The 24,592-nt window shown below is 36.0% G+C and overlaps 1 protein-coding gene across 6 annotated transcripts; it reads left to right on the top strand.

Annotated features, from left to right (window-relative positions):
* Positions 1–7: 7 nt before the first annotated feature.
* Positions 8–24,592, top strand: YTHDF1 (YTH N6-methyladenosine RNA binding protein F1). 6 transcript variants are annotated; one of them, XR_002323521.2, is made up of 7 exons: positions 8–583; positions 1,107–1,131; positions 2,619–2,698; positions 4,705–4,749; positions 17,039–18,562; positions 19,653–19,769; positions 23,447–24,592. XR_002323521.2 is itself a non-coding variant. In XM_020981558.2 (7 exons), exons 1-6 carry the CDS (start codon positions 557–559, stop codon positions 18,821–18,823), a joined length of 1,788 nt encoding a protein of 595 aa, XP_020837217.1. In that variant the 5' UTR covers positions 8–556; the 3' UTR covers positions 18,824–18,871; positions 23,447–24,592. The 6 variants fall into 6 exon arrangements, 5 of the variants coding, with proteins under 5 accessions (XP_020837217.1, XP_020837216.1, XP_020837219.1 ...); XM_020981558.2 differs by lacking the exon at positions 19,653–19,769 and adding an exon at positions 18,737–18,871; XM_020981557.2 differs by lacking the exon at positions 23,447–24,592 and adding an exon at positions 18,737–18,871 and having other exon boundaries at positions 19,653–19,740.

Raw genomic sequence — 24,592 nt, 5'->3', positions numbered from 1 at the left:
TTCCTTCCCCCCCCAACCCCTCCACCTCCCCACCTCCTTCCCGGTCGGGCCGGATGGTTTCCCGGCCTGCCCCGCGCAGGCGTTGACGTCCGCACAGCTTCGTCCCCGCTGCCGCTGCCGCCATTGGAGTCGGCGCTTCCTCAGTCCATTCCCATCTTGAGCTCCGAGTCGCTGCCTCCTCAGCCTTTCCTCTTCCTCGTCCTCCTTTGCTGTTTTGCCCCAGCTCCGGGAGCCTGCTGCCGCGAGGGAGAAGCTGCCCGGGCGGAGGGTGGGTGGGAGGGTGGGACAGGGTGGGGGGTCAGTGGGCAGGCGGGCGGTAAGGAGCGGGAAGTGACAGGGCCCCCCACCCCACCCCACCCCGGCCGGAGACCGAGCCCCGGCGGGCGCAGTCCTCGGCGCCGCGCTGCCCTTCGCTGCTCCGCGCAGGACCCGGCCCGACTCGACCCGACCCTCGGCGCCCCCGCCTCCTGCACCCGGGGACAGCCCGACGCCTCCCTTCTCCCCCTCCCCTCCCTTCCCCCTCCCCCTCCCACCCCCTGGGCCTGGTTCATGAATTATGTCGGCCACCAGCGTAGACCCTCAGGTAAGTCCCTGGTGTTGGGGGGGAGGCTGGGGTTACCTCGGGGGGTCCCCGCCCCGGGAGTGCTTATTGGGGGAGGGGGGAGGGAGAACTCCTGCCTGTTCCCCCTCCTTTCCGCTGCTCATTCATCACCCCCCCCGCCCCCCCTTCCGCGCAGTCTGGACTGCTTTTCTGAGATCTTCCTGCCATTCCTTTTCTCCCCGCCTTCGATAATTCCCAGTCCTCTCCGGTTATAGAGAAGCTTTAAAAAAGCCGGGGGCGGGGGAAGAGAAGAAATTATGTCTCTGACCTGGAAGGTTAGAGAAATTTCCCCACACAGCATGTAAACTAAATATAGGTTTGGATTAATAATTGCGACGGGGAGTGAATACAGAACTTTCCATTGTTAAACAAAACAAAAACACTCTCTTAAACGAGACACTTAAACTTATCTTCCTGGACTTAAATGGATCCCTCCACGAGTAACTTTTTTTCCTCCTTTCTTTGGCTTTTTTTGTGTTTGGTCTCCTCGGCTGTGGCATTACAGAGAACAAAAGGACAAGATAATAAAGGTAAGGAAAGTTCTGGGAATTTGCATTTGATTGTATAATAGTATATGACGAAGGAGGAGCTCTTTCTTTGAAAATGATTCATGTTTGCAGTAATGACCATATGGAAACCACCTAGTGAGCTACCAAAGAAACTAAAGGTTTTTTTCTCTTTAGATTTTTAAAAGACACTTTGGGTTACATGCAGGATAACATTGTTAACTTGTTGAAGAAAATAAATTTTCAAACATAATCCCATGAAAGGCATTCTGGTATACAGGAAAGCACAAGCCTGAAAGTCACAAGGAGGTGGCTTTTCATCACAGCTTTTTAACTGTGTGACCTTGGGCAAGTCATCAGATTAGGCTTCATTTGCCTCATTAGTAAAGAGTAGGGTTTAGACCAACACTAAGGTTTAAATTTCTCTGATTCTGTGCTTTTCCCTATATTCTTCTTTTATGGTAAGAAGTGTGAGGGAGTTGCCAGACTGAATCATCACAAAATTGAATGGTTTTAAATAAATATCCCAGGTCTTTGTTACCTAGTTCTAAGATGCTTTCTGTAGAATTGTCATCTGAAGAGTCACTGCACTGATTTAATATGTGCTTCTCTGGGAAGGAAGTTTTAATTCTCTTTTATGGTCTCACATCTTTTGGAATAGTTGAAATTTTGTTTTTTAAAAGTTATAAAACAAATAATCAGAAGTCTTCATGGTTTTCCAGAAGACTGTTTTTACTTTGTTATGTTGTGCTGATGTCCTTAATTGCATTGTATATTCATTTTTCCAGGTCATAGTCATAAATGGGGTTGGAACTCAATTATGTGACTTCCAGAATTTTTTGTCATGTAATTATAGTCATTTGTCTCAATTAGATATGCTTTATAAATTTTGTATGTTTTCCTGAAATAAATTTTCTTTGGTGTCCTTAGTTTGGGGTGAAATTTGAGTCCTATTTATCACAAATTGAGCCTAGATTCTATTTATTAGAAGGTAGTCTATGTGAGCATGTGTGTGCATTTATTAATTAAATACTATGTGCCATCTTGGGGTGGGGGTGGATTAGTCTGGGAAAGGCCTTCTGCAGAAGGTGATTTTTGGGTGGGTGATTGAAAGAAGTCAAGGATTCTAAGAAGTGGAGATGCAGAAGAGCATTCCAAGGATAGGAAACAGTTGGTAGAAAGGCTCGGAGATGGGAAATGGAGCTTAGTGTAGGAGGAACTGAAAGTAGATCAATATAGCTGGACCACATTCTTAATCATTTATATACATCCTATATATTTATTTCTAGACTTCCCAAAATTTATAAAAATACAATATCTAAGGTTATTGAAAGTTCTGTACTGTTATTTACAGTACTATTAATGGTTATTTCTATTTTTACATATTGGAAACCATATAATTTTTCATAGAAATTGGTGGGGAAAGGAACTTGACCTTTTTTAGTTTGCAAGTGTTAAAGTGATTGTTGATGAACTTTTAAAGTATAATATTTTGCAACTTCTTACTCTAGTACAAAATGGTTCGTTGCATCAGAAGGATACAGTGCATGACAATGACTTTGAACCCTACCTTTCTGGACAGTCAAATCAGGTTAGTATGTTGTTAATGTGTTCTTTAATAATTTGTTTGCATTGAAAATTTTTTGTTGTATGTTTTGGGGCCGTTTTAAAAAAAATCCCCAAAGAATAAATAAAACAGTGTAGTTTGAACTGAAAGAAACCCTAAAAAAGCTTTAAATCAGAGGGCTGACTAGCCTTTTGACTCTTAAAATATATTTCTATATTACATGTGGATCACAAATGCAATGAAGATGAGAGTCTTTATTTCAAGCAGTAGCATGGTATAGTGGATTAGAGTGCTGGATTTGGAGTCAGGAAGACCCTGATTCAAGTGTCATCTTTGACACTTATCTGAAAGACATTAGATAAATCACTTAACTTCTCTAGGCCCTGGTTTCCTCCTCAGTAAAGTGGGGGTGGGGTGGGGGGGTGGACTAGTTTGTTTCTAAGGTCCCTTCCATCTCTGAAGTCCTGTGGTTTTTTTCTGGTAGAACTGCCTCCTATGGAAGGATGGGATAGAATAGATAAAAGAGTCTGCCTGTGGCTTTGAGAATTGTCATTTAATATGGTGTCTTTAGCAAGTCTTTGGCCATTGTAGCAAGGATACCTTCAAAAGCTTCCAGAGCGCTGGGTTTGAGTTACACGTCTTGGACTTAAATCTTGCCTCTGCTGCTTCATCCTATATAACCTTGGGCAAGTCACTTAGTATCTCTAGCTCTTGCTTTCTCCATCTGTAAAATGAAAGATTTAGACGAAATGATCTCTGAGGTCCTTTGCAACCCTAAAAAACAATGAAAAAGTTGTGTTTTCTTAGTTTTAAACATGGAACATAACTTACTTTGTAAGAATGCTCCTCCCCCCGCCCACATACTTTGACCTTCCACAGAGCACCCACTTCTGATGACTTTTTTTCCTGGCTGTCTTAATACTGGCTCACTGCCAGGTGTTAAGTCAGGGACTAAGCTATTAATAGCCCCAGTAGGCTGACAAGCCCAGTAGAGATGAGCACAGGCCATCCAGAATTCCTCTGCTGCTTCTTGGTTAGTCTGATTCTCCATTAGAGCTAACCAGACTCGGAATAATCCAGCCTACTGCCTCTAGTTAGCAGTGCCTTGCCCTGGACTTGAGTAACAGAGATGACCCCAGCTCAAGTCAGTATCATAGATCATAGATTTGAAACAGGAAGAGGAGCCTCAGAAGTAATTTTGGTCCAACCCCCTCATTTTATGATGAGAAAACTGAAGCCCAGGTAAGTTAAGTGATTTTCCCAAGGTCATATAATAGTAAGTGGTAGACCTGGGTTCTGTCCACTCTGTAGATCCAGCATTCTTTCCTTTTCACCATCTTCCCTCAGGTCAGTGACAAAAGATTCAATTTTCTTTAGCTTCAGGTTCTTTTCAGAGACTTTGCAATGAAACTGTTTCTTTGTCCATCATAATTATATTTTACTCTTAGTTTTGGATTTCTCTATATACCACTATGTTTGTCTCTCTCTTGGGCACTGAACTTATCCTTAGTTATTTTGCATATATCTAATATTTCCAATTACTTCCAATTTCCAATACTTCCAATCATAAGTTCATTGAGGGCAAAGCCTGTTTTTTGTGTCATGTGTGCATTCTGAGCACCTAGCACAGTGCTTTGCACATGATAAGTTCTTCACAAATGTTTGAACAGTTGAATATTTATAGGTATGCTGAATTTAGGGGAAAAAAAAAGTTTGTTAAAACTAACAACTGGCTATTTCAAAAGTTGGAATAAGCTACCTTGGCCACAATTCTATATTGGTTCTGAGGTAATGTAGGAAAAAAGTACATACCATTGGCCATTAACATGACAATTTTGATTAATTTATATGAAATTTTAAAATTCTTAGTGAGATAGAGTAAAACTAATAATTGATTACAAAACATTTTCCAAATACCCAACTTGACGTGGAAGTCATATTTAGAAATGTCGTTGGCTGCATGGAGGATGCTAGATTCTTGATGCTTTTAGAATTATAGAATATTACAGTGACAATTCATATTTCTATAGTACTTTCAGGTTTACCAAGCCATCTCCTTACTACAACTCTTTGAGGTAGGCAGTGTTCTTTTTATTGATCTTGATTTTATAGATGAAGCAACAGGGTCAAAGAGGTGAAGGGACTTGCCCATGGTTACATAGCTAGTAAGTATTATATCTAGGGTACAAATCCAGGGCTCTTTTTACTGCTGATGAGATGGTGGAGGTAATGCTTATTTGCAATCCTTATACATCAGTGTAAGCTATTCGTGTTGTCATTATACACCAGTCTAAGAACTGGCTGGGATCTCAAAGATCATCTGACTTACTCATCTACCAGTACCCCCATCCACCAATTTTTTTAGAGGATGAAGGAAGTTGTGGCTGAGAGGTTAATTTCCTTGCCCAAAACTACAGAGTTGGAACCTTTTATCTTTAAAAAAAAATTGATTTTATATCTAAATCATATGTGGTTTCAATTCTATTTAAAATCTCCTTAAATTATTGTTATAATTGTGAGTTATTTGGGATACTGCTCTTTTGTTTTTGGATTCTAACTTTTCTGGACTAGGTCATTACTACTTTTAAAGAGTTTTCTTCTTTCAAACAATCCTGAATTTTCAAGCTTATTTTCAAGATAAAGTAGTGATTCTGTCTGATCATTGAAGTGAGACCCCTTTGGTTAATAAAGAACAGACAATAATTTTGCCAATCTGGATATTTCCAGATGCCTTGATAGTATTCTAGGTATCTAGATATTGTTGGTAATATCCAGATTAGATCTACTAATGTTTACTATAAAACCTGAACAGTTTGGGCAAAATAACAAAGAATGCCTTTGTAAATTTTATAGAACATTATGCACTTTTAGACACAAGTCTCTTTTTGCAAATTTCTCATTTTGTTCGAAGTTAAGTTGAATTGGAATGGAATAAAATAAGGCATTCATCATTTACAAAATGGTGTTCTATGAACTTAAAATCTTTAGTTTTGAAGATTCTGTCCTGTCTGTTCTTTCAGTGAATTGTATAGTGCAATAAACTAGTAATAGCAAAATCTTGGCTGTCCTGAACTTCAGAGAGTTATGGATAGCCAATTTTTCTATGTATGCCTGAGGGCTTACCCCTTTAAGGATCCAGACATTAAAAAGTTTTGAAAAGTCTTTCTATATAATACAATGTTTGTCAAATGCTTACTATATGTGAGCCATATAAGAGAGACAGTTTAGTATAAGGGATAGAGAGCTGGTCTTCGAATCAAGAAGACATGGGTTCCAGTCTTGTCTCTGGCTGTGTCGTCTTGGGCAAGTCAATTGACCTCTCATTATGCCAGGAAACTTTTTAAGGCAATAAATTGCAAAACAGGTACCAGTCTGTATTGGTGGAGGAAGTTCTTCGTCTGGAGCTCCCTACACTATTGAAAGCATAGATCTAGTTTTTAAAAAATGAATAAGATAACTGTGCTGGTGTAAACTGTATTACATGTATTCCTGCCTTCTTAGGGTATGACTTAACACAAGCATTTTCTTGGTGCTGGGATGGAGGTGGAATATAATTATGAATGTTAGTTAACTATATTGTTCCGTAGTATCAATCAATAAACATTTATTAAGTGCTTACTATGTGCCAGGCATTGTACTAAGCTTTGGAGATACAAAAAGAGTAAAAAGACAGCCCCTGTCCTTAGGGGGCTCACCATCTAATGGGAGAAATAACGTGTAAGCAAATATATACAAGATAAATAGGAAATAACAGGGAAGACACTAGAATTAAGAGGAGTTGGTAAAGGTTTCCTTTAGAAGGTGGGATTTTAGTGGGACTTAAAAGCAGCCAGGGAAGTCAGGAGATGTTTAGGAAGGAGAGTATTGGGGGGGGCAGGGGGAAACAATCATCGAAAATGCCTGGAGCAGAGAGACATAGTGTCTTGTTTGTGAAATAGCAAAGTGATCCAGTGTGACTGGATCAGAGTGATGGGGAATAAGGACTAAGAAATCTGGAAAGGTAAGAGGGGGTTAGGTCATAAAGGGCTTTGAATGCCAAACAGCATTCTGTATTTGCTCTGGAGAGAAAAGCAAGCCACTGGAATTTATTGAAGGGTGGGGATGACGTGGTCAGAATTGTACTTTAGGAAATCGCTTTGGTGGCTGAATGGAGGGGTGAAGTGGAGTAGGGAGAGACTTGCTTATCAGCAGGCTACTACAGTAGTCTAGGCATGAGGTAATGAGAACTTTCACAGGAGTGGTGTTGGTGTTAGAGTAGAGATGGGGGCTTATTCAGGAGGTATTGCAAAGGTGAAATTGGCAGTCCTCTGTAGCAGCTAAGATACCGGAGTGCAAGGTAGTGAAGAATACAGCATGACTCTTTGTTGTGAGCCTAAGGACTAGGAGGATGGTGTTGCCCTCTTTGGTAATAGGGAAATCGGGGGATGGGGTGAGGGCTTTGGAGGAAAGATAATGAGTTTTACTTTGGACGTGTTGAGTTTAAGAGGTGTATTGGACATCCAGTTAGAGATATCTGAAAGACAGTTGGAGATGTTTGATTGGAGGTTAATAGATGGGTTGGCACAGTTAAATACCATGACATCTATAAGTACTTTTGAGTTGCATAGGGGTGAATGGCCCAAGATTGCTTTTTTTTTTCCAATTTATCCTGCCTTTCAGCTTTTCTTGTCTCTTGTTTTGCTGTCAGTTATCACTTCTTGCTATCAGTGGGCTTCTCTGTTAGCTCTTAGTGTGTAAATAAGAGGAAATAGATGTTGTCTGTAGTGAAGGCTTTTTGTATGTAGAGTAGGTTATAGAACATGAACTTTGTAACATTTATTTTAGCTGTGCAAAAGCCTCTTTTTCCTTTAGTGGTTCTTATTTATATTCTAAAAAGATAAGGTACTAGGATCATAGGATTTAGAGCTGGAAGGAACTTTATGGATCACGTAGTACAAATGTCTCTCAACCCCTCCACCCCCATGTTAGAGATGATGATGTTGAGGCCCAGAGAGGGGAAATGAGTCAATCAAGGTCATATAGGTAGTAAGTAGTTGAACTGGGAACTCTAAATACTTTCCACATCTAATGAATGTTCTTTACAGTACACCATGATTTCACTCCTACTTTATTGCTCATTAGCTCTGGGACCCTGGGCAAATCACAATCACTTCATTTCCTCATCTTTAAAATGAAAATGATAGTTCAGTACCTGTTTCACAGAGTTTATGAAAAAGGATCTTTGCACACCTTATAATGCTATATAAATGTGAGCTGCTCTTTTTGTGCAATTTAGTACTATTTAAGCAATATATAAAGGTTTAGGTCTTGTTCAGAGTTTCATTATCTAATATTGAAAACTTTATAACCTTGCAAGAAGCAACATGGTTTTAGGTATTGTGAATTGGGAATGGCACATACATGGCCATCAATGATAAGTGATTAACACTGAGTTTGTTTTGTTATATAAGCAGTATTGAGAGGTTGCATCCTACCAATAGATGTCTGGTCAAATGATTTGGTTTAGATTACTTTCTGAAATGGTACAAGTATATATATTGCCAAATTTTAAAACATTTAACTACAAGAAAAACTCTTACCATATCTAAGGATTTGGTCTTTTCTGAATTCTCAGAATTTGATAGCTTTTCTAGTTCCAGAACTGGATTAAAATCTGCTTTCAGTGGATTTGCATTGGATGCAAATCTACTTTCAGTAATTTTTGGAATTCAAATACTCAGAAGAATTGTGATCAGGATAGAGACTAGACTTGTGTTTTTATTTGTATGGTAAACTCCCAGGGGAGGAAATGCCTTCTATCCTTCTAATGCAGGGTGACACCTTCTATGCATATTTTGGTCTTGAACAGTTGCCTAGAACATTGAAAGATATAATGACTTGCCCAGGGTCACATAGCCAGCATATATCAGAGGCAAGACTTAAACCTAGCTCTTGTTAGCTTTGAAGTTAGCTGTCTATTCACCGTGAGATACTGCCTTTCATCATATAGATACAGAAAGGAATAGAACTAAATTTTATTTTCTTTCTTAGAAAAGGTCCCATTAAATGCCATTACTATTTTTCAGTTCTGTCTGACTCTTTGTGACCTCATTTGGGGTTTTCTGGGCAAAGATGCTAGAGTGGTTTGCCATTTCCTTCCGCAGCTCATTTTACAGATTAGGCAAATAGGGTTAAGTAACTTGCCTGAGTTCATACCTTGAGGGTCTGAGACCAAATTTGAACTCAGGAAGATGAATCTTCCTGACTGGAGGCCTGGCACTCTATCCACTTCACCACCTAATTACTTCCATAACTATTTAGCCAGGATTTCTAGCTTAGTTATTTAGAACAGGCTCTCAGTTTTTTTCTACCTTAGAAGTTCAAGTCCATTGAACTTCTGAAGAAAATCACCAGATGAAACAACCATACAAGTGACTAGTGGGTCATGTGTTTTTAGGATCATAGCTCTAGAGCTGGAAAGGACTTCAGAGATTTTATCTATTCCAAACTCTATTCCTCTCCTTGTCCCTCACCCTACCCCCCATTTTACATATAAAGAAACCAAGGCTTAGAGCGATTAAGTGACAGGTGGTAAGTAGAAAAGGTTTCTTATGTCTAATATTTGAGTAAGAAGAAAATTCATATTTTTATTAGAAGTCTTTTATCTTTATTTTAATTTTTCACATCTTAAAAAGATCTCTTCAAGAATGGCTTTCGTAATTAAGTATAAAGCAATCAGTTGAGCAATAAAAGAGATTGAGGAGGAAAGAAGTAGTTTTGTAGAAGTTAAGTAGTGTAGGCTGTTTAAAAATCATAGGATTTAGTTGTGGATGGGATGTTAATGACCATTTAGTACTAGACTATACAACTAGTATAACCCCTTCATTTTAGACACTTCTGAGACTCAAAGAAGGGAAGTGATTTGCCTAAAGTCACAAAGGTAGTAAGTGGCAGAACCAGGATTTGAATCCAGGCCCTCTGACTGTAAATCAAGAGTTATTTCCACCACATAACTGCAGACTGTGTGTGGTCCATCTGTTACTCGGCTGGACTAGGCTGATTAGGAGCTAGCATTGTCAAATATTTGTATAGTGCTTTTACTTGGGAGTTTTTCAGTTAAGTTTCTGATGTAATCAAAATAGATTTGGTCTATTCTAAACTTTTATTTCAGAAAAATATCCTGTAATGAGACATTTTCAGGTTCCAGAATTTATTTATCTGAGATAACATTAAGTAGGTTTTTATAATTAAAATAGCTAGAAGACTGATGATTCAGTTTTGAGGCTTACCTGTGTAATTCCTCTCTTAGTACAATATGGTTGTAAATATTTTAGTCATATTATTGATATGGATAAATTGAAAACTATTGTTCTGGCTTTTTTATTTTACCCATTTTTAATGCTTTTAGAAGGGGTTCTTGATCTTAAGAGATTTTCTCAACAATGGTTTTTGTACATTGCTGAAAGTAGAGTTAACACTTTTAAGTGAAAGATTGTTTTAGGGATTTTATTTAACTTCTCAGAACAGAGACAAATTTGTGTGCTTCTTTATCAAACTGAATTTTTAATTGTATTTTCCATATCCCTAGTAGAATATCTTAAAATAGGATCACTTATTGGTAGGTCTAGGGAATTCATTTAGGACATCTATCTAGGAGAACACAGATATTTTAGAGATTTACACAGCTGTTAATCTCAGTCATTTTTTTTTTTGGTCTAGGTTTCTTATAGTAAATTTTTTTAAATTGCCTTAAAGTATGTAATAAAGGTGTATATTAACTTTGCTAAGTTACTTAGAACCAAATGTGCTGATGCAATGAGCAGTAAGTTTTATTATTCTTGTTGGTAGACAAGTGAAGACAATAAGCATATTGTGTCATAAAACATACTGAGAAATAGTATGTGTCAGAAACTGCTGTCTCCACATTCCATTATTGATCTTTTTAATTCTGGAGAACAAACAAGAATTGAAGGGAAAAAATCCTTATGAATAATAATTAAAAATTACTAATCAAGTAAAGGAATTTTAATATTTTGTTGACACACGTGGTACCTACCCACAGGGATTTATTCTTAAGCTTTCTGTGAATTTAAGATACTCTTTGACCTTGGAGTCCCTAGCCTATATGAATTATTTTATAGGGAGAGCAAAACCTCTTCATTATGTTTGGTGATTTTACTCCTTCTTTTAAAGAACCTTAAGAAAGTAATCAGATTCATCAGGTGCTTTCCAGTATACCTTTAAAAGCTTTCTGCTTAAATGATTCTCTTCCTTTTCTCCCAGTCCCTCCTCCATGTCACTGTTATGTCTGAGTCATTTTATTGTTTATGAAACTTAAGTATTTACATAATTTTGGGTCTTGCTTCTCAGAAAAAAGGATATAGGAAATAAAGATTTGAGTTCCATGACCTTTTTATATGATTAAATTTCTAGTAAGTATGGAAACACCCTTTCCTGCTTTTAGTTCTGGAGCCAATATATACCAATTTTAACTTTTGAATATGTTTTTTGTAAGACATCCTTTTTAAAGTAACAAAAGTAAATTAACTAAGGATGATAACCAATGATTACTTAAATTTTCATGGTCTATTAGGGAGTTTATAAACTTCTACAAAGAAACTCTCTTTTTTAGTTCCTGATTTACTTATTTTGGCTTTGCTGTTTGGAGGAAACTTAATATTTTTTTTTATTTTAAAGAGGGAATTACGGTCTTTATGCAGATTTCAAAGGTTTTTTTGAGATCTTGATTCATCCCAGAGACTGGGGTTATAATGTCTTGATAACCAAGGCTATTAGTTATTTGAAGTAATGCTTAGCCCAAAAGAATTGATAGTTTTGATTTAACTCTTATTACTCTGATATGGTCCCCAAGAATTGATTTTGTTATTGCTTCTGAGAACAAAAATACACCTTCTATGAAACATCACAAAAGTATGATAGAAAGTTTTGATTTTGTTTTCATAGTTTTAATAATTAACCTATATAAATCTTTTCCTTACTCTTCAAGAAATCTAATTTCATTTGTTTGGGTATTTCTACCTGTGCTGAATGAAGCTCTTCTATATAAAGTGTTCCAAAAATCTTAGTGCAGTTTTAAGCTTTAATAACTTAAAACTTTTTTTGGTACTCTCTGTATGTATAGTCTTCATGAGTAACTGTGGCTAAGTGAATCATCCTGGTGGAATATCTTCTAATGTAAGTTTCTCTAGATTTAACAAGACTAATCTTTAATGATAGTTCTTTACTGGTACTATACTTGTTATCTTTTCAAGTTGTGCATCAATGCCATTGCCTCTGAGAATTCAGAGTTGCCCATCATGTCATAATGAGGCATTCATATGTAGTACTCCTAAGGGACTCCACTATTGCTAAAACTGAAATAATTTTACAATTTAATGCATTGAGGAAGTACAGAGCTAATTTGTTACATGAAAAAATAAAGTTAGGGGGTTTTTCGTTGAGAACAGAATTATAGAATTTTTTGAGCCAGAAGAGACCTTATAGATGATCCTGTGTGTGCTCTCTGTGTGTTCATATACATGCTGAATGTGTACAGACAAGAAGGAACAGAAGACATGTACATATAAACTAAAGTATGGAAAAGGAGGCTCCACAGATACCTGTGTGTGAGCACAGAATGAGAATATGTTTGCATTTGTAAGTGTGTACATGAATGAAAGGGAATGCCACAAGATTGGTTACTGGAGCGTTTTCTGTGTTATTTTTGTTGTAGATACAAGGCTGGAAAGCAATGAGTAAGTTTATATTTATGTATGAGTGAGGAAAGGCGGTATGTAGGGTTGGAGACGTGTGTGTGTGTGTGTGTGTGTGTGTGTGTGTGTGTGTGTGTGTGTGTGTGTGTGTGTGTAGGAGTGGTAAGTAGATAAAGGAGGTCTCCATTTTTTCTTTGTCCCTGTTTGTATTTGAGCTTCCTGCTGAAGGAAGAAGTGAGGCCTTCTGACCTTGAGGACAGAGAAATAGCATCTTGGAGGGGCTGGTGAAAGGATTGATGAGAGCCTCTTATGGAAAAGTCATTGAATTTGAAACTGGAAGACCTGGGTTTAAATCCTGTCACTTCTATTCAATAGCCTTTACCTTTGGCAAGTTATTTGACTTTTCTGGGCCTCAGTTTCCTCATCTGAAAAATGCATGTGTATAAACAGATGATCTCTGAGGTCTCTTCCATCTTCAGACCTATAATTGTTTCTTGTTAGCAGAACCTGTTAGCGTCTCGACTCTTTTGAATATTGTAAATACCTATACAAAAAGTAAAGAAGAAAAATATCATGTAAATGGAATCTTATTTCTTCCCTGCTTCCATCGAGAAGCATTTGATATGTGGGGGTTAGAAAGAAATAGAAGACATAGTTCCTGCCCACTAGGACATTACAATATAGTTCAGGAGATAGTACAAATTCATTAAAGATAACTGTCATATAAACTGAATTTTTATAAAGGAATATGTTAATGTAAATATATTAGGGAAATTTGCTACTTAAAGAAACTTTCAGAGAAATATTTATGAAGGAGGACTCATTTTATAATATAAATAATCACCTCCAGTTGATTTGTGTGTTTGATTTACAAGTGGGAGCATACGTGTATCTTTCCTATAGTTTGTTCTTTGTATAGGAAAATATATATGCAGAATAAATGAGATAAATTGGGGTGGCCAATTAATAGTCGTGGGGATCAGAAAAAGTTTTGGGTAGAAAGTGTCACCTGAGTAGTTTTGAAAGAAACAAGGGATACTAAACGATGAGGTAAGATGAGAGTGTGCATTCCAAGTGTGGCAGACATCCAGTGCAAAGGCAAAGAGACAGGCCATGGAATATCTTGTGCAAGGAATAGCAAGAAGGACAATTTGGCTGGCAGTAGGCATCCTGTATAATAAGGTTAGAAACGTAGTTTAGGGCAGGCTATGAAGGATTTTAAAATCTAAACAAAGAGTTGTGTTTGATCCTTACAATAGGGAGACATTAGGGTTTACTGGGTTAGGAGAATGATGTGGTTAGGCTTGAACCTCAGGAAATTCACCTTGGCTGTTGTGTGGAGGATGGATTATAGTGGGGAAAGACTTAAGGCAGGGCCACTAATAGAATAATGCTTTTGTCCAGGCAACAGGTGATGAAGAGTCATACTAAGATGGTGGATATGTGAAGAGAGAGAAGGGGTAGTTAACATTCTACTTAAAGCTTGTTTGCTTTGTGTGTGTGTGTGTCCACATTTGGCCTACCTTTATTATGTTGATCTGTTGGTTGCCAACCCTATTTAGCGTGTCCTTGAGATTAAGGAATTCTTGATCTGTGGACTTTGGTTGGGCAAGGATATGTTATGAGTTCATATTTACTGAAGATGAAGTTTAACAGTGCTTTACAGTGTGATAAAGGCAGACAGATAAGGAATTTTTTTGGAAAAAGCCCTTTGGTGACCCATAAATGATACCACTGACTTTTCAGGTCCAACCTAACAATGATGAGTGGAGTTTTTACTTAGATCATAAAAGATGGGCACATACACTTAATATAGTATATAAGGTAGGGAGATGGAAGGAATAATACACTTCACACAAAGAGTTCATACTTAAACCCCTAACATCAGAGATGGAAGGTAGTGGTTTAAGGTGTAAAGGGTGTGTGTGTGTGTGTGTGTGTGTGTGTGTTTACGCAGATAGAAATTTCAACCGTATCAACTTAATGGTTATGGTAAAAGTAACGTTGGTGCATTGTGCTATTTTATGTGTTTGCACATATACTTGGATTTGATTTGTGGTTCAGTCAAAACTTAAATATTATATCAGAAGAAGCCATTACTTCTGAGGGATTTTAGTTTTGTTTTTCAGTCACTATCTTCTCTTTGCTTCCAGTCCACTCAACCAAATTTGTTAAACTACTTTGTAGTTCAGTTAGCTTCAATCTTGGTCATTACTACAGGCTAGGCCCTTAACTCTTCCTGGCTTGTCATAGTTTATTACAGTCATCAAGTTTTTAAAGTAGCCTCCAATTAGGAATATAGGACTTAGAATTAAAAGGAGTGGAAGAGATCATCTATTCCGTATCCTTTTTTTTTCTTGGCAGAAGAAGAACCTTAGGCATATGGCAAAACAACTTGCCACTAGTCACACAAGCACTAAAGTAGAATACTGGGATTCAAACTCAGATCCTGAACTTTTAAATCCAGTGCTCATTCTGCTTTGCCGTCCTGTCACTCCGTGTATTTCATAGTAGATGGGAATTTTCATCATTACAGTTGCATCTGAGGGTGCATTGTATTGACATTGTACATCTAAACCATGGAGTAACTTTGACATTTGGAAGAGACCTTTATCTTGAAGGAACAGGCCATAATAGGAATCTAAGGAGCTGGTTTTAGTAGAAAGAGGGTGACCTTGATCATTTTGGGTTGTCTGGGGGGACTATGGAGGGCCTTATAAAGAAAGAATAAATCTGCTCTTGGGCTCCCATTAAGTAAAATTCCAGTTTGCTTGTTGGGTAATGGCTAGGAATGAGAAAGTTAGTAAAACAGATGGGCTTGAGAAGAAGCAGAATTAAAAAAAATATATATTGATGCCTTTTCTTTTTACATTTACATTCACTTGGATATACACACGACTCCGCTCCTGCTCCCACTCCTCCCATACATTATAACAGAGATTGTTTTTAAATTCAGAAAACCCAGTCAATGCATTGACTTTAGTGTGATAGCATATGTAGCATTCCATGTCTGTAATACCTTACTTTTTAAGTGAAGAAAAAATGGTACATATACTCATTTGTGACAAATTGAAAAAGAAAGGAAATATATTTTTCATTCATTTTATGATAAGCTAGAATTTCTAAACCTGACATGAAGGCAGAATGGAGGTTTCTATCTTATGACCACAACCTGACACTAATATGATTGATTAGGGCTACTACCAATACCAGAATGATTTTAGTAGGCAGCTAGGTGGTACAGTGGATAGAATGCTGGGTGGTGCTGGGCCTGGAGTTAGGAAGATCTGAGTTCAGATATGACTTCAACACTTACTAGCAGAGTGATTCTGGGCAAGTCACTTTACTTCTGTTTGCCTCAGTTTTCTCATCTGTAAAATGGGGATCATAATAGCATCTACCTTCTAGGGTTGTTGTGAGCACCAAATGAGATGATAATTGTAAAACATTTAGCACACTGCCTGGCACGTAGTAAGTGCTATATAAATATTAGCTATTAATAGTGGTTGGGATGGAAAGAAGAAGGGATGGGGTCATAGCATCAGATTTTACAGTGCTTGAGAAAGATTTATGTTCCAGAGAGCTCCTCAAAATTTACTCAGGGTCAGCAATTCTAGAAGACTCATTTACTTGTAGAGATGAGAGCTAATAAAATGAGTATGATCATTATTATAGGTCTATCTTAGACCAATTGAATATCTTCTGTCTTCTCTCTTCTTGGATTTGGAGGGAAAGAGAGGGAGAGGTGATATCAGAATGAAGGATTACAGTAGTCTGACCACAGAAACTTGGCCTAGTGGTTTGGCATAACAGAAATTTACCTTCTATTTCTTCTATAAAACAATAAAAATTGCACCCAAAGAACTATGTTATGCACAGTTTACGTCATACTGTGATCATATGGCTACTAAGTTTCAGAGCTAGCACTCAAACCAAAATAATCCAAAGCCAGTGTTCTTCCCACTATATTGTGTTGCCTTCCAGTCCACTATTCTTCCTCTGATAGTGTTATCAAGTGACATAAAAGGTATAATTCTTTGTTGATTTTAGGTTAGAAAGATGCCCTCAAAATAGCTTAATTTCCACTAATAAATTATAAGAAATCCATCATGGATGTACCTGACTCCTTTTTGGAGCTGTTCGCACTCTTAAGTGTGTCCTACCTGTGGAATAATGAGTTCTATAAATTTCATTGTTAAAGAGTACACAAAGATATAGTTCCAGCCCTGGCTCCATCTTTAAAAGTTAAGGGTAGAAAGGATTTTAGCACCAGAAATAATGAAGTGTGTTAAGTCAATCAGATGAACTCAATAAAATATTTAATTTTAGAGTAGGAAATTACTTTTTAGTATAATTGCCATTTTTTATTTAAATTCAAATAGTCAAAAATGAAATTGCTTTGTACTTTGAGACTGATCTGAAATGTTTGAATTCTCAATCTGCCTTAAAAACCTTGTCATTTTTAAATAAACATTTACCTTTTAATATGCCATTGAAAGCTGTTTTGATAATAAATTAGCAGTCTTACCCAGTATGAAGCTCTAGTTGATCTGTGGTTTAAACAAAGTGTAGCACTCTAAAAAGGAAAATTAATCACATAATTTTAATAAATTCTTTATATTTTTATAAATACAGACCTAACTCTAAAAATAATTTTGATTTTCTTTAACAGAATAATAGCTATCCCTCAATGACTGATCCCTACCTTTCCAGTTACTATCCACCATCTATTGGATTTCCTTACTCACTCAGTGAAGCACCATGGTCTACTGGTGGTGATCCACCTATTCCATATCTCACCACCTATGGACAGCTTAGTAATGGCGACCATCATTTCATGCATGATGCTGTTTTTGGACAACCTGGGGGTCTGGGAAACAATATCTATCAACACAGGTTTAATTTTTTCCCAGAAAACCCTGCATTTTCAGCATGGGGAACAAGTGGATCCCAAGGACAACAAACTCAAAGTTCAGCTTATGGAAGCAGTTATAGCTACCCACCCAGTTCTTTGGGTGGTACTATTGTTGATGGACAGACAGGATTTCATAATGACACTTTAAATAAAGCACCTGGAATGAATAGCATTGAGCAGGGAATGGTTGGACTTAAGATTGGTGGAGATGTGACAACATCTGCAGTTAAGACGGTAGGATCTGTTAACAGTGCTGTAATGACTGGTGCTCTTTCTGGTAATGGTGGATCAAGTGTAAACTTACCAGTTTCAAAACCAACATCTTGGGCTGCCATTGCCAGCAAACCTGCAAAACCACAACCTAAAATGAAAACAAAAAGTGGACCTATAATTGGAGGTGCTTTACCTCCACCACCTATAAAACATAATATGGACATTGGTACTTGGGATAATAAGGGGCCTGTGAGCAAGGCTCCCGCTCCCCAACAGATTCCATCACCTCAGTCTCTCCCACAGCCACAACAACAGATTGTTCAGCCTATTCCAACTCAGCCTCCTCCTTTGGCCCAGACACAATATCAGAACCCTCAGCAACCACCCCCAAACCGCTGGGTAGCCCCTCGAAACCGAAATGCAGCTTTTGGACAAAGTGGAGGAACCAGTAGCGATAGCAACTCTACTGGAAATGCCCAAACTAATTCTGTTCCAGGTGGAGAATCACACCCTGTACTTGAAAAACTGAAAGCTGCCCATAGTTATAACCCTAAAGAATTTGATTGGAATCTTAAAAATGGACGTGTGTTCATAATAAAGAGCTATTCTGAGGATGATATTCATCGTTCCATTAAATACTCCATTTGGTGTAGCACAGAACATGGAAACAAACGTTTGGACAGTGCTTTTCGCTCTATGAACAGTAAGGGTCCTGTCTATTTGCTCTTCAGTGTCAATGGTAGTGGACATTTTTGTGGAGTAGCAGAGATGAAGTCACCTGTGGACTATGGCACTAGTGCTGGTGTCTGGTCTCAGGACAAATGGAAGGGGAAATTTGATGTCAAGTGGATCTTTGTCAAGGATGTGCCCAACAACCAACTTCGACACATCAGGCTGGAGAATAATGACAACAAACCAGTTACAAACTCCCGTGACACACAGGAGGTACCCTTAGAAAAAGCTAAACAAGTGCTTAAAATTATTTCCACTTACAAGCACACAACCTCCATCTTTGATGATTTTTCTCATTATGAAAAGCGCCAAGAAGAAGAAGAAGTAGTGCGCAAGGTAAATTTGTATTTGATTTCTTAGTTTTCAGAAAAGATACCATCTAAAGAGGGGAGAAGGATAGAAATGGAAATTACTATGTAATTGTTGCTATGAGTAATTCAGATTTGAGCACTATAATCATGAAAATCACCAGGTTGGCCACAGGTTGAATTTTTTTTTTTTTTGCCACAGCAACTCAGATACCATCTAAGTTACAGAGCAGTTGTGATCTGCATCAGTGGAGGGCATATCCACACCGATGAAATTACAGATACTTGAAGTATTAAAGTACAAGTCATGAAAATAGAAAAGTCAAGGAAATGTCAGGTATTGTAATGGCAAACTTAGGGAGACCTGATAGTTTTCTTTGGTTTAATAAACATAGAAATTTAGTAGTTAACCTCAGAGGCTCTTCTAGTACAGTAGTACAAATAGAAAAAAAAATTGCATAAAGTAGCATCAGTTCTGCCTTACACTCATAATTTTTGTGGAGAACTACCACCTTCTAGGGATTTGCTAGAAATTTTCACAATACAGTAATTTATAAAACTAAGAGCAATTTCCAGTTTGGATTTCTAGCCATCTTATTCTGAGTGTTCAGAAAAGTGATAATGTGCTTTGCTTTTTAAGGGTTTTGACTGTAATTTGAGGTTTTCTTGGGGTTGGGAATAAGTGGGTGGGAATTTGGTGCTTTTCTTTTATCCATGTCAAAGCAGATGATGATTTAAGATAGAGAATTTGAACTTGACTATTTACTATCTAATGCCATAAATAGACTTGCTCATGAGTAACAAGCCACTCTTCATTTCTCCATTCCTGGGCTAATCACATTTATTTCGAATATTTCATTTTTTTCTTACAAAGTTTTGGAATGGAATATTAATTTGAATGGGAATTTGGTTTCACGTGGCCTTTACTTTTTCTGGTGTTCTAATTTGAACAGTAGTTATTTAAGCGCTTCTTCATTCCATTCATCAATTAAGAGCTTTCATTTGTTCATTTACCTTTTAATCTAATTCATTTCCATTGTATAAGGGAAACATGGGATTAAATGACTAAAATGATTGTGCTATGCAAAATAGCTTTAATATGTTTGAACAATTTTTAGGATAAGACTGCATGGATGATCAAAGCTGGGGTCCATGAGCAAGCAAAGTGACATGCTGGTGATGTAGTATAGTCATTCATGTGTGATTGTCTCCAATCTTCAGGCTTAATTTTTCAGGTATGGGCAGTCTACTAAGGGAAGTCCTATTAGATCAAGCTATTCCTGACATCAAGGATAACACATTCTTAAATTTTTATTTTAAGAAAATATTTATTTATATACAAGTTAAATAAAATGGAGAGTTTTCTTTTTTTTTTTACATCTGAGTATTTGAGTACTTGCACAGTGTGTTTGTGTGTATAGTAAGGAAATGATGTAAAAAAGACAACTTTTAAAATAAAACTACTTGTAGTTTTATTTAATAGTAATTCATGTCAGTATTCCATTTGAAGTAAGGGGTAGCTCAAACGGTTGATCTTAGATGGCCTCTGTAGTCCCTTTCAAATCTAGTAGCTGACAATTGTAACATAAAAAGATAGTTATTGTTACTAGGTGATGCTCAGTTCAGGAGACTTTTGACTCTTAATATATCTATTTTATTATAAATTTTTAATTGAACGAAACGAGCTTTCATTATATAATTTATGAAAGAAAATGGGAGCTGGGAGAGACCTGTCTATATGAAATAGTTAAATTCTCTGTAAACTGGGAGCCAAAACTTTGGTTTCATCACAGTGTGTGACCTTGGCTAAGTCATTTAATAGCTATATATATTAGTTTACTTCTCTCTAATAGTCTACCTTTTCTAACCTCCTAGAGATGTGAAGTCTAATGAAATTGCATAAATTTTTTTAACTTCTAGCTTTTCAGATCAAAGATACTATATATCTCTATATATACATACACATGCATGCATACTGTGTATATATGTCAGATATAGGTACACATGTATACATATGTATGTGTATATATGTAGTATATTTAGTATGAAAATAGCAATTGTGCTTTAACTCTTGTTTATGTAGTCTTTTTTTAAAGTTACAAAGCCTTTTCACTGAGTTTGAGATGTTCAATGACTTGCCCATGGGTTGCACATCTAGTAAGTGTTATTGTATATAAATAATTTTTGTTAAACCTGAAAAATTCATTAGGTCAGGCTTTATTATTTATTTTAATAATCTGTCTCCTTCCTTAGTGCAGAAGTTGGCAACGCCTCTTTCTTCTAGTTGCTTCCCTTGCAGTGTGTCAGAAAATGCAAACCAATTTTGATATTATTCTAATTAAGCACAATCATTAAGGCAATTCTAATCATGCTTTCCAGCCTCAACTTATCTGTTCCACAGTCATTGGAACAGATAAATAAAAATTGACTAATAAGTACATTTTTCAAAAACTTCTTGTTAGTATTTTCAGAAAGCTTAAATCAAAGTTTTTCATCTCAGAAACATTCAGCAGTTTTACCGCGTGACATAAATATCTTTTGAAGTTGTTAAAATGCATGTTGGAAGTTAAGAGACTATATACATACATATATATATATATATATATATATATATATATATATATATATATATATATATATATTTATTTATTTATTTTTAGGTAACAGGGTAATGTCACTTTAAAGATTTAATTAACTGAGAGTTGGATATACTGTTATGTTGGATTTAAATTTGGTTTTCTAAAATTTTATTTCTATGGATTTCCAGTAAATAATGCATTCTTAAATGTGGAGTAAACAGAAATTAAATAATTGGGACAGGGAAAATTAATTCTTAGCCTGGTTGTAAAATTTTGGTATAATTTTCATTTAGTTTTACTCAGTAAATTGAAATGGTATTTGAAGGTACCCTATGTACTTGGGGTTTTGTTTTATTTTAAAATTAAAATTTGTACTTTCTGATATCTATAAAACAAATTTTAAAAATTTCAGTTTTAAGCTATTAACTTTTATAAACTTGTGCCAATATTTGATGGACATAGTTCATAAGTATGTTGTAGTGAAAATAATCTTAAAGATACTCTGAAATTTCATAAAGCATTCAGCCCTAATGCTGTGAATTGAAGAAATTCAGCTTTGAAATTACCTCTAATTCTTTAGTAAAGGCCACCAGGTTCTAGATTTGACAACAGGTTACTTAACTGTGAAGAAACTCTTGGATCGAATTTAGATTATTGAAAACTTGAGTGTTCAGCTAAGAATAAAATTTGAACCAAAAAATTCCTCATCCACATTTCAAACTCTAGCACCAATCATAGTTACTACTGACAGGAACCAGTCCAGAGCATGTTGGATCATCTCCATATAAATAAGAAGGGTGCACTCTCAGGATAACAAATTTTGACAAAAACTAGCTAAAGGCAAAAGAAAGTAAATTAAGAGTAAGCAGTTGCTGAAATGTTCATTGTTGAGCATTCAGCTAGTAAGGTTGAATCTGTCTTCTTTTGTTACCATTTTATTTATATAGAGGAGATGATACTTAACTCCTTACTGGATAATGATTTTGTGATGATTATTTGTACCAAATGAACAAGAGAGATAATAGCAGTCAGAAAATTGAATGAGGCATGATATAGCAAAAAAGAAGAGCTACACATTGTGAGCATGAAAGTTATTAATAGTGGTAGGAGAGAAAGAGGAACTGTTTGCTTTGAGGGGAGCCACCAATCTCATAGGAGGAAATGACTTCATTTCTCAGGGGAATGCAAGTACATGTTGTAGAGTTAAATAGAACTTAATTGTTTTGCTCTCGTGGTCTAGACTTGGTTAATTTTTCTTATTTTTTTTTAAGAGGTGAAGTTAGAGAAAATTAAATCTTCCTAGGTATGTGAACTGTTACTTAACCTAGTATAAAATTCCAGATAAGGCAGAATAAAGAACATTTTCAGTAAAATGCTATTTACGTGATAGTGTATTTCACATATATAATGTAAACAATTGAAATTAACAGAAGACTTTATTTATTGTGTTTAAATTATACTTTAATGAGATAGGGTGTTTTGGGGGGTTTTGGGTATATTTTGGGGTAGGAAATAAAGGTTCAAGGTTTTTGCTGTTAGTATAGTGCTTTTCTGTACATCATGATTAGCAGTTTCATTCTTAGAAATGGAAGTGTGCAAGAGCTATTTTTTCTGAGTAGTTATAAATTAAATAATTTATTTTTAGAATTGGATTTTTTTTCATATGCTTAAATTCTGTGCTGACTATGCCAGAAAAAAAATTGAGATTGTTTCTAGACAGTCCCAGAACTAGTTGGTTATACTTTGGCAATAAAGTGGAGTTGTTTGAAAGGGAATGTAAATGGGCATTCTCTCTGTAGTGGAAGTAAACTGAATAAAGTGTGAGTGAATATAATACATATAGGAATAGTTGAATGGAAGTGATGGCATTTTCTCAACAGCATTAGCAGCTCTTATTGGCGACAAATAATCTTAGTATTTTTCCCATGCAAAATGTTATTCATATTTATTCAAATAATTCAGGTTAAGAAAAGCTTGATCACTTAAGCAAATAACCCTATTAACCAGAAATATTGAATATTTCTGCTTGCAGAAAAAGCTTTTGATGGGTCCAAACTGACTTTTAAAAGAGGAAACCGTTTAGTTTAACTAAAAAAACTAACCTGATTTGACCAGTATCACTGATTTTGTCTTGGGGCTTTAAATGCAACTTATAGCTTGACACTTCGGGAATCTATTATTTTAGGCATGCAGTGGGTAAAAACTTCCGGTAATGTGGTAGGTAAATTTTGTCATGGTGGGTGAGTTTTATATTTTACATTTTTAATAGACCTATGAAGTATATAATATGGTGTTTTAATATATTTAACCTTTACTTATTTTCTTTTTTATAGGAACGGCAGAATCGAAACAAACAATAAGAATAAAGATAAACTAGAACTGTTTACGAACTCAACTTTGAAAAACAGACTAAAAAATGCTGGTGCTGTATCTAGGCATCAGGACTGATTAAAGCTTTCAGCTCCAATGCATCTTCTCATGCAGGGGAAATTAAGTTGTTGCATTTAGTTACTTTGTAGCTTTTTTTCCCAGGTGGATCTGCATTAATTTGTATTTTTTCTATGTATAATGCTCTAGAACCCATTAATAAAGTTGTATTTTTTTTAAGTCAGCTATTAATCAGACTGACCTAATAAACTATAAGATAAGCATCCTTAAAAAACAAAGAAGACAAGCCTGATGCTTCCCAAATAATTTTTTTTTTTAGTTTTGGCACAAATTATGTTCCTTTTCTTATATTCACAGTAATTTTATGTATCTATACATATGAGCCTTCGTGTACTCCCCTTTCATGGTTTTATGGCAAAATAGCAAACCATGCAATGTTTTGTCATGTAAAACATTCCATTAAAATACTTTCTTTTAAAAATAGTGAAATCAAAAGGTAAATCAGATCAGTTTTTGCAAATGTTATGCCATTTATTTTGTCTGTGATTATACTTCTAAAAAGCCAGGATTATCAGTTTGATTTTCTACTAAATGGGGAAAAATTAAATTTTCAGTTTTTACATGCTGTGGAAAAATTGTTTAGATTTCTTTAATACAAACAAAACAATCCCTTTAAAGTTATGTTAACCAGAGCTTTTTGAGTTCATTTGTTATACCATATCCTGCAGAGAGTATTACTTTCTCACAGCCATAATTGCTTTATTGTTTATATAGCTTAATAATAATAATAATAATGATAATAATAATGTGATGCTATCAATAATGCAGGGTTTTTGAAAATGTGTTTTAAACCTGGTTCAGCTTTCAGGTGTTCTTAGTTTATTGCAGACATTTTTAATTTTTCCCTTATTCCTTACTTGAGACTCCCAATTCCATTTTAAGTTTTTATACCAATAATGCTGAGCTTTAATGTAGGAACTAATAGGATGGAAAGTATGATGGATTATGCCTCAACTGTTTAAAATTGACAGTGTATATGTCTAATTTTTTTTGTTGTTGGATGAGTAAAAGAAAAACTTTTAAAAACTCAA

The sequence above is a fragment of the Phascolarctos cinereus genome, unplaced genomic scaffold, assembly GCF_003287225.1.
Source record: "Phascolarctos cinereus isolate Bilbo 61053 unplaced genomic scaffold, phaCin_HiC Scaffold_2;HRSCAF=192, whole genome shotgun sequence".
Lineage (NCBI taxonomy): Eukaryota > Metazoa > Chordata > Mammalia > Diprotodontia > Phascolarctidae > Phascolarctos > Phascolarctos cinereus.
This window is presented reverse-complemented; position numbering and strand designations above follow the sequence as displayed.